This window comes from Thunnus thynnus, chromosome 17 (genome assembly GCF_963924715.1).
Source record: "Thunnus thynnus chromosome 17, fThuThy2.1, whole genome shotgun sequence".
Lineage (NCBI taxonomy): Eukaryota > Metazoa > Chordata > Actinopteri > Scombriformes > Scombridae > Thunnus > Thunnus thynnus.
This window is the reverse complement of record NC_089533.1, coordinates 5,378,093-5,389,381: the sequence shown is the minus strand read 5'-3', so window position 1 is coordinate 5,389,381 and position 11,289 is coordinate 5,378,093. Positions and strand designations below refer to the sequence as shown.

General features: G+C 37.3%; 1 protein-coding gene across 2 annotated transcripts; it reads left to right on the top strand.

The window, feature by feature from the left end:
* Window positions 1-2,439: 2,439 nt before the first annotated feature.
* LOC137168137 (uncharacterized) lies at window positions 2,440-10,088 on the top strand. Of its 2 annotated transcripts, none has more exons than XM_067570631.1 (5): window positions 2,440-2,523; window positions 3,758-3,823; window positions 6,081-6,677; window positions 6,790-6,909; window positions 8,298-10,088. In XM_067570631.1, the coding sequence occupies exons 2-5, from the start codon at window positions 3,810-3,812 to the stop codon at window positions 9,319-9,321; spliced, it is 1,755 nt and encodes a 584-aa protein (XP_067426732.1). In that variant the 5' UTR covers window positions 2,440-2,523; window positions 3,758-3,809; the 3' UTR covers window positions 9,322-10,088. The 2 variants fall into 2 exon arrangements, with proteins under 2 accessions (XP_067426732.1, XP_067426731.1); XM_067570630.1 differs by lacking the exon at window positions 2,440-2,523 and adding an exon at window positions 3,573-3,653.
* Window positions 10,089-11,289: the final 1,201 nt, after the last annotated feature.

The following is an 11,289-nucleotide window of genomic DNA, read 5'->3' as shown; positions in this document are numbered from 1 at the left end:
GAATTCAATTTTTAACTTGAAGTTATAATTTGTATCATCAATGGAAACAAATCTTTGCAGACTGACTGGAAAGACAGTTTGCTGAAGAGAACAACTTTAGGTTACAAAACAAGTGGAGTTTTCAGAATATGCATAGAGCCATGCAATTTCAGAGAACGTTTTTTACTCTGGCATGCAGACTTTGCTATCTGTTGAACAAATTGCAACTTATTTTAGTGACCAGTATTCACACGGGGACTTGACAAATTGGTGAATTGGTGCATAGTGAGTCTACACCACAGATCTGTGTCTCAATACTGATGCTCATTTTATGTGGCCAGTTGCGGGACCTACACAGGAGGTGGGAAGACTTTTCTCATTTGTGTTAACAGACACGTCACTCATAATCATTAATCACTGCAGACCCCTCACACCCTGGACATAACCTGTTCCACCTTCTCCTCTCTGGTAGGCGCTACAGACCACGTTACACCAAAACCACCAGACACAGTTTCTTCCCTCTCGCCGTCACACTGATGAACAGTTAAATCAGTCATCCATCACTGTCAAATATATATTTAAGCAGGCTGTATACACTGTTCACAGACATGTACACCTGCATATACTGGACATAACTACTTACTATACGTATAAAAAGTAAATTATTTTTCATTCAGTGTTTATTTCAGCAGTCTTACACACCTTTACACTACTTGTTGACAATCTACAGAAACTGTTAACCTGTATATAGACCTGTATGTTGTTGTCCATTTGTTGTTTCTATATGTATATATCTATTTTTTTCACCTACTGGCTTGTAAATAATAGTCATACATTTATGTTTACATATCTCTGTTCAGCTTGTTGTCCTTGTTTTGGCTGTATATCCATGTGTATCTCCTGAACATTGTTGTACATTGAGAGCCACTAGAAACTGGAGTCAAATTTCTTTTATACATAAACATACTGTACTTGGCCTCTTGTGACAACCTACACAAAATTATGTCCAGTCACTCAGCACGTATACAACTTCCTTCACAGCTGTGTAACAGCTGCAGAGGTCTGATGCTGATTTCCTGTAAGTCTGAAATACAATTTCACATGGTAGTCAAGGTGGCCTAAACCTCCTCAAATAGAAGAAAAGTGGGGAAAAGTCTGTTAATCTTTATTTGCAGTGATAATTTAAACTAATCAAGCAAAAAGCAACAAAACGTCATACATGTGGTGTAGCAGCATCCCAATGTCAGACAGCTACCATGACAAGCTTGCAACTCGTTCTTAAGCAGGATCAAAAGAGATCTGCTGAGCTGACATGATGTAAATGTAAATGTAGAAAATTAGAAAAAATACATAATCATCTCAGTAATAACACAGTAATACGGGGTAACAATAGGCTAATCTACTCACAATAAACACATTATATAAGGGTCATATCCTATCAATAATAGTGGGATAATAAGTAAAATGTCTGCATTTTGAAAACAGTAATGATTGTTATATTAAAGGATAACGCGGGTGACTTTCTATATTTATCTATTATTTCTATTATTATCTATTATCTATATTCCTCTGTGCTGTAGACCTCTGCTGTTGTCCAAAACTATAAAAACAAGTCAGTGAGTCAAACTGCTGCACTGGTTGACATGTTCTTTCACCAATAAGAGTTTGGGTATGTTAGTTTGGTTAAAAACGGCTCAAAAGACTAATAACAGTGATCATGTTTTCTGTCTAAGCTACTTTTTGACCCATGAAACACTTTTACTTAGATGCTGTGTAATCATTTTATTAAACATTGAACCAGGAATAGAAAGTTTACTTGTTCATTTTGGTTGTACAGAGGAAGACACTGAGACAAAGGAGAAGATAAACAGACTAAGCATAAACTGGTAGCCACAGAAAAAGAAAGTGTAAGTAAGAAAACAACAAGACAGAACAGCAGCAAAGAATCACAAACTGAGTCAAAGTTTCATGGATGGAAACAGTGAAAATATAACAGTCGGTCAAATAAATAATGTTTTCCTTTCCCTTCTGGCCAAAGTGATGTGGAGGTTATTACAAACATTATTCAGAATTTACATTATATCAATTAATTCACGTGTTTATATATTTACAAGTATGAAATATTTAACACATTTTAATGCGTCTGAATGATGAACTTTTATAAATCCACTAAACTAAATCTTATAATGCCAGTTTATTCATGTGTAGGCCTACAGCACTGGAGAAAATACAGAATATATTTAGAAGATATTTTCTGGACAGTGTTTTGCATTCAAACATTAAATTTGCTGTTTTTCAGTTTAATTTGTCTTCTGTTGTCTCTGGAGTCAGATCTGAGATCTGTTTAATGTGTCAGAGGTGTTATCCACGTGTAGTTGTGTGAGGAGTGAACTGAGATCAGCTGGGAACAAATACAGATCTTCTGGGTGTCCCATTTCCATGGAAACAACACTGATTCCGCCCTGCCTCCTACAGCTTGCGTACACACCGCTGTTCACAGCACATTTGCAATGTTTTTATAAAGGCTACTGTAGGTCATCTAATGTAAGTTTCTACCAGCTTATCTCCAGCATGTTTTACAGCAGTGTTTAATCTATTGCATCATCTAAACATATTTCAAAATGTTTTTAGTAATTATCATAAATTCATATTTTTTGCTATTTTTCAAAATGGAAAAAAAATGATACGTTTTGATGTAAAGATGCTTTCCACCACTAGATGGTGGTGTTATACAAGACTTATAATATGTGAACTGTTACTGAACCATGCAGTAAAAAAAAGTTTTGGACATCATTACTTTATATTACTATCAAATATATTAGTAACATATTCTATTGTATTAATCATTTTTAGATTTATAATATTAATAATATTAATAATTGTTATTATTATTTACACATCAAAGGGCACCTAAAAACATTTTTCACTTATTTTTTTTACCTCTTTTAAGGTTAAAGTTTGGCACAGCAATGCAGAAAATGTTTGAGTAAAAGCAGAGTAGGGATTTCTGGCACAACTTCACCGACTAACAAAGATGCATGAAGACGGAAAGAAGTATGAAGGGGTCAAGAGTCTAGCAACACTTGTACTACAATGCAGTGGTTCTCACACTTTTTAATGTCAAGGATCCCTAAACTGACACAAATTAGACCACAGACCCCCATCTGATTAGATTTTTGCTTTTAGATGTTTTATTACAGAAAGTGTATGAAATACATGACCAAACTAGTCATAAATTCTGTCGTTGTGTTACTTATGGATGGTCCCCGAATCCCACTTTGAGAACCAATGCTATAAAGAACAGTTGCGTTTTGGCTCGTGGCCTTCATCAGGGTCAGTTTAGGCCTACAACATATCACAAAGAATACCTACACAGGATACTTATGAAGAAATTTCAATTTGTTTTGAGTTATATCATCAAGTTATCTATGTTTCTCCCAAAGGCACTTGAAGGAAGCATCAGGTAAAAAGAGTTGGTCAGGTGAAGGTGTGCTGCTGCCTGGACTTTAAACACTTTTATTGCTACCACACACAGTTTCTGCCTCCCAAATAAACGCTGACTGAGTTACATACAGAAACGGGTGTGGTTTAACTTTATGAGGAGAAAGGAAAACGAAATCTAACACACCTGAGTGTCACCTGTCAAAGTTTTGCCTTGCATGATTGCTAACCAGGTCATTTAGTTATTTCATCAGATTCAGTTGACACATGGGTTGTGATCTTCAGCACAGTATACGATCACATTTCCAATCTTGAATTTTGTTTTTTATCCATGCAGGTAATACGATGATAAGGCTCTAATAAGGAAACAGCACACCGAGAGAAGAAAAATGGCTGCGCCAAGGTAAAGTTTGAATCTTTAAGCTGCTGCTGCTGCAAGGAAAATGAGGGAAAGGTCTTAAGTAACAAAAGTGTAAAAAAGATGAAAGGATGTATGTTGATCAGACAGATCTTTCAGACCTAAACTCCAAAACTCAAGAAAAAATATTTGGTAATGCTTTATGTTACAGGTCCTTACATTTTTCCCAAATGTTCCTAGAAAAATTCTATGTAATTTGCAGGTGTGTAACAATTAATTTTAAGGCGTTTTTGCAAAATTGGTGGTGCAATTTGGCTTATAGTTAGTTGGGTTCATATGTTAATTTGCTTGTTTATTAAAAACTCTATAATGAGTGATAGTTTATCATCAATTTCAGTAGCACTTTATTTTACACGTCTCTTTCTTTCCTACAAATTTCCAGGAGAATTTTTTCAACAATTTCCTAAAAGTAGCTACTGAGTAAAGGTCATATAATTTGGTAGTACTATATGGGAAATGCATGTTTAAGAAAGAATATACTAAAATGTATTTCTGTCAGTTCTGTCATAATTTTTTAAGTGTATTGAGAATTTCTAAAAACAACTATCCTACATATGAACCTAAATATAATGAGTTAGTTACCATCTCAACCAACTTTCTTCAGTTTTTTCTAAGAATTTGTAGCCAATTTGAGGACAGTTTTCTGCAAAGTGGCCTAAAAATGTACTGTTAAATACCTGCAAATTACTCAGGAAATTTCCAAAAAATTAGTATAAAATTAAAGTACCGGTAAAAGAAAGTATTACCAAATAATAATAGCTTGTTAAATATTCTATCAAAATGTTAAATGTTAAAAATCCAATATCAAATCGTTTTTTTAAACCCTCAGTGCGCACTGACATGCCTGACCCATATAAGTAGTAAATATAGAAATAAATGTCTTTTAAACATTATGTTAAACATTGTTGTATTAATCATCAATATAAATTCACCACACAGTTTAAAATATGTTATACTGCAAATAATTATTCCCAAAGAATGTTGTAAAATGATGGCAAAAATTAAGTTTTCTGAAGCATTGACCTCATTTGCTTCAGTGACTTAGTGTGAAACCATGTGTGCTCTGGCGACATCTGCTGGTCTGTTTGTGTAAATGCAACAGCAAACAAAAACAGTTATACACCCTGAACAGGACCTTTTCACAGCTGACATCTTGATTTGTCACAGTAGGATAGCATTGATGCCCCAGTAAGGCGTGACTGTGACAATACCAGGATCTTGACACTGCATTTATATTCAATTTAGCCATCATTAATTTTACTATTTAAACATATGCTTTTTCTACTCAGACATGTCAAAATGTCCTCAGTGAAAAAAGCCTATTATTATGCAAATCAGTGGTGCCAACCTTTTGGCTTGTGACCCTTAAAACAAAGAAATCTCTACTTGTGACCCTTCATCACTGGTTGAAAATGTCTATTAATTATGATTCTTTTGTTTAATCTGAATTATTTTATTGAGGTTTGTGCACGGCAATTTCTGTAACTTTACGAAACAAATAAGCCGACATTCTCATACACTTGATGCCATTGTATGTCAGCTGTGGAAGTGAGAAAGGAGTCAAGGTTTGAATTTCTCTCTGTTTTTCTCCTTTTTCACAACAACAAATTTTGTCACTTTTCATGTGAACAGTCAAGTGACAGTCTGCTTTTTTACTCCACCTTTTGAATGAAGCTGTTTGGAAACAGCTATAAACATATTTGTCACAAGAACCAGTTCTGACTGACCATAAATTGACCTTTACAAATGCTAACTGCAGCTGAGTGTCATAAATGTGTACAGTACATTTTAGAACAACATATAATGATGACATCAGCATGACACTGAGACTCAGCAGTTGACAACCAATGTTATCAGTGTAAATCATAAACATTAGAGGATCCAGTGCAGATCCCTGTGGTACACCCCTTGAGAGTTATAGCAATTTTAACATAGGAACATTTTGTTTAATTGTTTTTTACTCTGTTGGAGTCTTTGGACTGTACCACTGAGCCGTGTACCCAGGCACTCAGATGTCTGTTGTGAGGTGATAGTTAAGGCTTTGGTTTAAAAAAAATTTCAGGTAATTTTCAACAGTTCTGAATATATTTTGTCAGCAAATGCAGAACTGTAGATTCTGCCAGATCTTTCTCCTGTACTGGCACAGAGCAAATGTGGAGGGTTTTGGTTTACTCCAACAGTGATGTTGATTGTTTGAATTTATTTTGAAATCTCACACACTGGATGTTGTTTTATCTTACAGAGAGGAACTACAGGAGGCCTTGTTCAAGTACACCACAGATACCCTTATCTGCATTGACACAGTGAGAGGCTTCTGTGAGAAGATCTCTAAATGGATGCTTGGGAGGGAAACAGAGTTAAACATGATTATGGACATTAAAGACAGAGCTGACAAAATCGACCTGAGCATCAGCCAAGTTAAACAGTCAAAGAAGAGAGGCAAGGCTTTTCTGGAATACATAAAGAGCAAGGCGACCCAGATGACTGCAGACAGCAGGCGTGAAAAGCTGGAGCAGGAGCTGGCTGCTGTGCTGAAGGACACTCTGGGAGGCCTGGAGAAGCTCAACTGCTTCCTGGATGCAGTGGAGAGGCTGGCGGTCACCTCGCTGCATGTGTTTAATGAGGAGAACCGGGTGTCGCATCTGCCCCAAGAGATCAGCCCTGACACTGTTCAGGTTGTCATCATTGCTGCACGGCGGGTCTGCCCACTCCTCCTCCAGTTTAAAAGAGATGCAAAGGCCTTCTTCCTTCCCAAACTCCAGAATGTGGAAGTGCTCGCATATCAGTTGGACAAATACATCCAGACCACCCAGAAGATCTGTGACAAGTTAGAGAAAAGGTAAACTGACAGTTCATTTTCAACAGCACATTCTGTTCTTTAAAATAATATACAGATTTGGAAAAGAAACAATATCTATTGTAGAAAGTAAGTGGAACTGTTTCTTTCACAGCTGTTTCAGTGAGTTTTCCCTGAAGATGGCTACGAGTACTGTGGTAGACCTTGATGTGAATATGTCTGAAGATGACATACAAAGGATGCTTTGTCACATTAATCAGCTTGAGGAAATCAGGTAAGCAATGCTCCTGTGTTTGACCCACAGTATAGAAAGATGGGCATAGCGAGGTGTGATGTCACCTATTTGTTTGCATTGGAGCCAGTGTGAAGCCCTGTCGCAACACCGAGCGGTGCACACTTTGGTAACGTTAGCACAATTTAGTTAAAGTAGCTAACAGGGCAGGTATCATAATCAAGTAACATCAAACTTACCGAAATATTGCGACAATAGTCAGACTGAGTGTGAATCCTGGAGTCGGGCAGAGCAGCAGGTGAGCCAAATGTCAGTCATAGCTGTCGATGAACGCCCACACAGCAGACACCAAAGCTAGGCTCCTATATGTCTTCAAATCTTGTTAACGGAGCAATAATTTCCAAAATGACTGCCAGCACATTTATAAAAAGGTCTGAATCAAGCAATTATTGTGACTTTGATGAAAACAATGATTGACTCTGTATTTCTACAGAGAAGTTGACACTTCTGGAATGGGAGTCAATTGGAGCCAGCATTTAATGGCCATCACTGGCGTTGCACTGCATGTGCTTCCACATTGGCTTCAGCCTCAAGCCGATGTAGTTGTAGTTTGTTTTGTCCCCAAATATTATGTTAGCACGGTTGTGCACAGTGTCTGTAGTTACAATAATGTAAATTTAATCAGCATGAATGATCCTCAAAAGACTGTTTGATAAATACTGCAAAAATAGGTGCACAGTGCAAAAGTATGTGTTTGCTTGCTTGATGGCATCCTACTCTGCAGAAAGGTCACAGTCCAAGCAATGCTATAAATCAATCTCTGTCTTGATTTTATTAGATATGCTTGTGGCAACAGCGCAGTGGATATTAATGTCAGTCTGTCGGACTGTCAATGTACCACTTTGGTTTCAGATTGAAATATGTCAACAACTATTGGATGGATTGCCATAAACTTTGCTGTGAAACATTCATGGTCCCCAGACAGTGTAGTCTAATGACTTTGGTGATTAGGTCGAAATCCACAGTGTGTCCGCACAGTCATTTTGTGCAAAAACACATTTAAACGTTGATCTGATGCTCATATGAGGCTTCAGCAGTCTGAGTTAGTCTTATCAAGTTGATATCTGACACATTTACAGTCTTTTTAGCATCAAATTCCCACTGAGATAAACTTTTGTTTTTGCATAGAAGAAGGCTTGTGGACTTTCACTTACATTGTAAGTGCATTATGAAGGGATCTTCTAATGGCCAGTATGGTCAGGAGAAATGATTATGGCCAGAGAAACCTATTTCAATGTTCATTTGGGCACCTGACTGTTATTTTAAGGGACGTAAAAAATTGTGAACCTGTCCTTTTAAAGCTAATTTTCATTCAGACTTTTGAGATGTGTAATCTTCTTATATATTCTTTTTTCTTTTCTCTTAATCAGGATGGACCAGCACTTTCGGATGGTGTTCTTGTTCGAGGAGGAATCATGTCGTCAATTCATCAGTGAGTTTGATGAACGACAGCCCAGGATGCTGCAGTTTCTAAATGACCTGGAGGAGATTGCTGTTCAGCTAGACAGGATGAATAAAGGGGCAAAGATCTCCAGTGTGGCAGGAAGCTCGGTTGGCGCGGTTGGAGGTGTTCTTTCCATCATTGGTTTGGCATTAATTCCTGTAACAGCTGGAGTGTCTCTCGCTCTGACAATGACTGGGGTGGGGCTGGGAATTACCAGTGGAGTTAACAGCGCTGTCACCACAGCCACAGAGATTGGAGTCAACTGCACATATCAAAAGAAAGCCAGTGAAGCCTTCCAGAGCTTCATGGAGGATGTGCAGAGTCTCCAGGATTGTCTGGACGAGGTCACCAACAGGGAAGCAAGTCAGATAGATGTGGCTGTGGGAGTAAGCAAGGTGCTTTGTAAAGTTGGTCTTGTTGGAAAAAGCATAGATTCACTTGCTGATGCTGCCTCTGCTGTTAAGATGTTGAAAAGTGAGGAGCTGATTGTAGGTGCTGGTAAGGTGGTGGCCCAGGAAGGTAAAGCATTACGTAATGTACCCAGAGTGGCATCAGATATCCCAGATATTGGTCAGGCAGCAGTCAAAGGGCCCCTTGCTCTCACCAAGTCAGCCAGGGCTGGTCTCATTGCACTCAATGCTCTTTTCGTTGGCATGGACATCTTCTTCATCTGTAAAGACAGCATCAGTCTGGCCAAAGGCAACAAGACCGAAGTCTCACAGTTCATCAGAGCCAGAGCTGCACTTTGGAGCTCAGAGATGGACTCATGGAAGAAAACTCGCGATTCGCTGTGTCAGGGTCTGCTGACATCAGAGAAAAAACAAGTTATCCTGGAGACACCATTTGAGCCAGAGATGGAGATCAAGAAAGATAAAGAAACAGAAATGGAATTTCCATCTGACGAAGTGGATGAAAAAGTGAAAGAAAAACAGTCTTGTGTAATACAGTAGAACAGCTGGAAATCATTGATCAGTGTTGAACATCATTTAAGTCTTTGAGCAATTCTTAATTAGCTGCATTTCTAATGACATAAACTGATGTATTGAGTGTATGATTTTTGACTGGATTTATATACTTTTTGCCAACTTTGAAGCTTGTTTAAACACATAATGCATTACATGTGCCATTCAGTGATACATTTGATATAGAATAGTATGTGAAAAATAAGAAAACTACTTTTAACACAAGAGTTGCCATTTTCTACCATGTCCAATGCTTCAGTGTATGTTTTAATTACAGAGCACAATACTTAAATTATATTGTATTAGAATAATGCTAGGTGCCTTTTCTGCTCCATTTATTAGACACCAAGTAGCCAAAATAAATGTGTTTTGATGTTTGTTGTTTTTTTTATGATATTTACTTAACTATCTCTGAAGATATAGCATCACTTATGCTGTAGCACTTACTTTCCTGCACTCATCTGTAAATAATACTGTATTTTTGCACTTCTGGTTGGATGCTAACTGCATTTCATTGGCTTTGTACCCATACTCTGAACAATGACAAAGTTGGATCTAATCTATTGTTTCATAAAGTGGAAGCAGTTTTCAAAGATGTGGTGTCCTTGGAGATACCTGCTTTTGTCTTTGCAGTGTCTTATTTTTGTAATGCTTTGATTTTATAATGAAACTATATCACTGTTTTCACTATTTTTACTATCTTGTTATTCTGACTTGAGAAAAGATCTGTATTCAATAAACGTATGTAAATGTAAGACACAGATTGACTTTCTTTCTTCTCTTTGTCTTAAACCTTTAGTCTTGTTCAGTTTAGTTTAGTTTAGTTTGGTAAGTTTTATTACTAAAATACTCTACTTTGACTTGACTTCAACCACTGGACACAAGATGTCTCCTACTTCAGTGTAAAGTCCATTATTAGTGTTTGTGCTCTGGAGGCTTCAAGTTTCCACATCACACTTGTGTAAGTTGCATACTGGACCATGATTGGCTGCCAACTGGTTTTGATGTCACTGCTTGTACCATGGTACCAATCCTGTATTTACATTTTATTAGTGAATTCAACTTTTAACTTGAAGTTATAATTTGTATCATCAATGGAAACAAATCTTTGCAGACTGACTGGAAAGACAGTTTGCTGAAGAGAACAAGTTTAGGTTACAAAACAAGTGGAGTTTTCAGAATATGCATAGAGCCATGCAATTTCAGAGAACGTTTTTTACTCTGGCATGCAGACTTTGCTATCTGTTGAACAAATTGCAACTTGTTTTAGTGACCAGTATTCACACGGGGGCTTGACAAATTGACATGGAAAGGTGCATAGTGAGTCTACACCACAGATCTGTGTCTCAATACTGCTGCTCATTTTATGTGACCAGTTGCGGGACCTACACAGGAGGTGGGAAGACTTTTCTCATTTGTGTTAACAGACACGTCACTCATAATCATTAATCACTGCAGACCCCTCACACCCTGGACATAACCTGTTCCACCTTCTCCTCTCTGGTAGGCGCTACAGACCATGTTACACCAAAACCACCAGACACAGTTTCTTCCTTCTCGCCGTCACACTGATGAACAGTTAAATCAGTTATTCATCACTGTCAAATATATATTTAAGCAGGCTGTATACACTGTTCACAGACATGTACACCTGCATATACTGGACATAACTACTTACTATACGTATAAAAAAGTAAATTATTTTTCATTCAATGTTTATTTCAGCAGTCTTACACACCTTTACACTACTTATTGACAATCTACAGAAACTGTTAACCTGTATATAGACATGTATGTTGTTGTCCATTTGTTGTTTCTATATGTATATATCTATTTTTTTCACCTACTGGCTTGTAAATAATAGTCATACATTTATGTTTACATATCTCTGTTCAGCTTGTTGTCCTTGTTTTGGCTTTATATCCATGTGTATCTCCTGAACATTGTTGTACATTG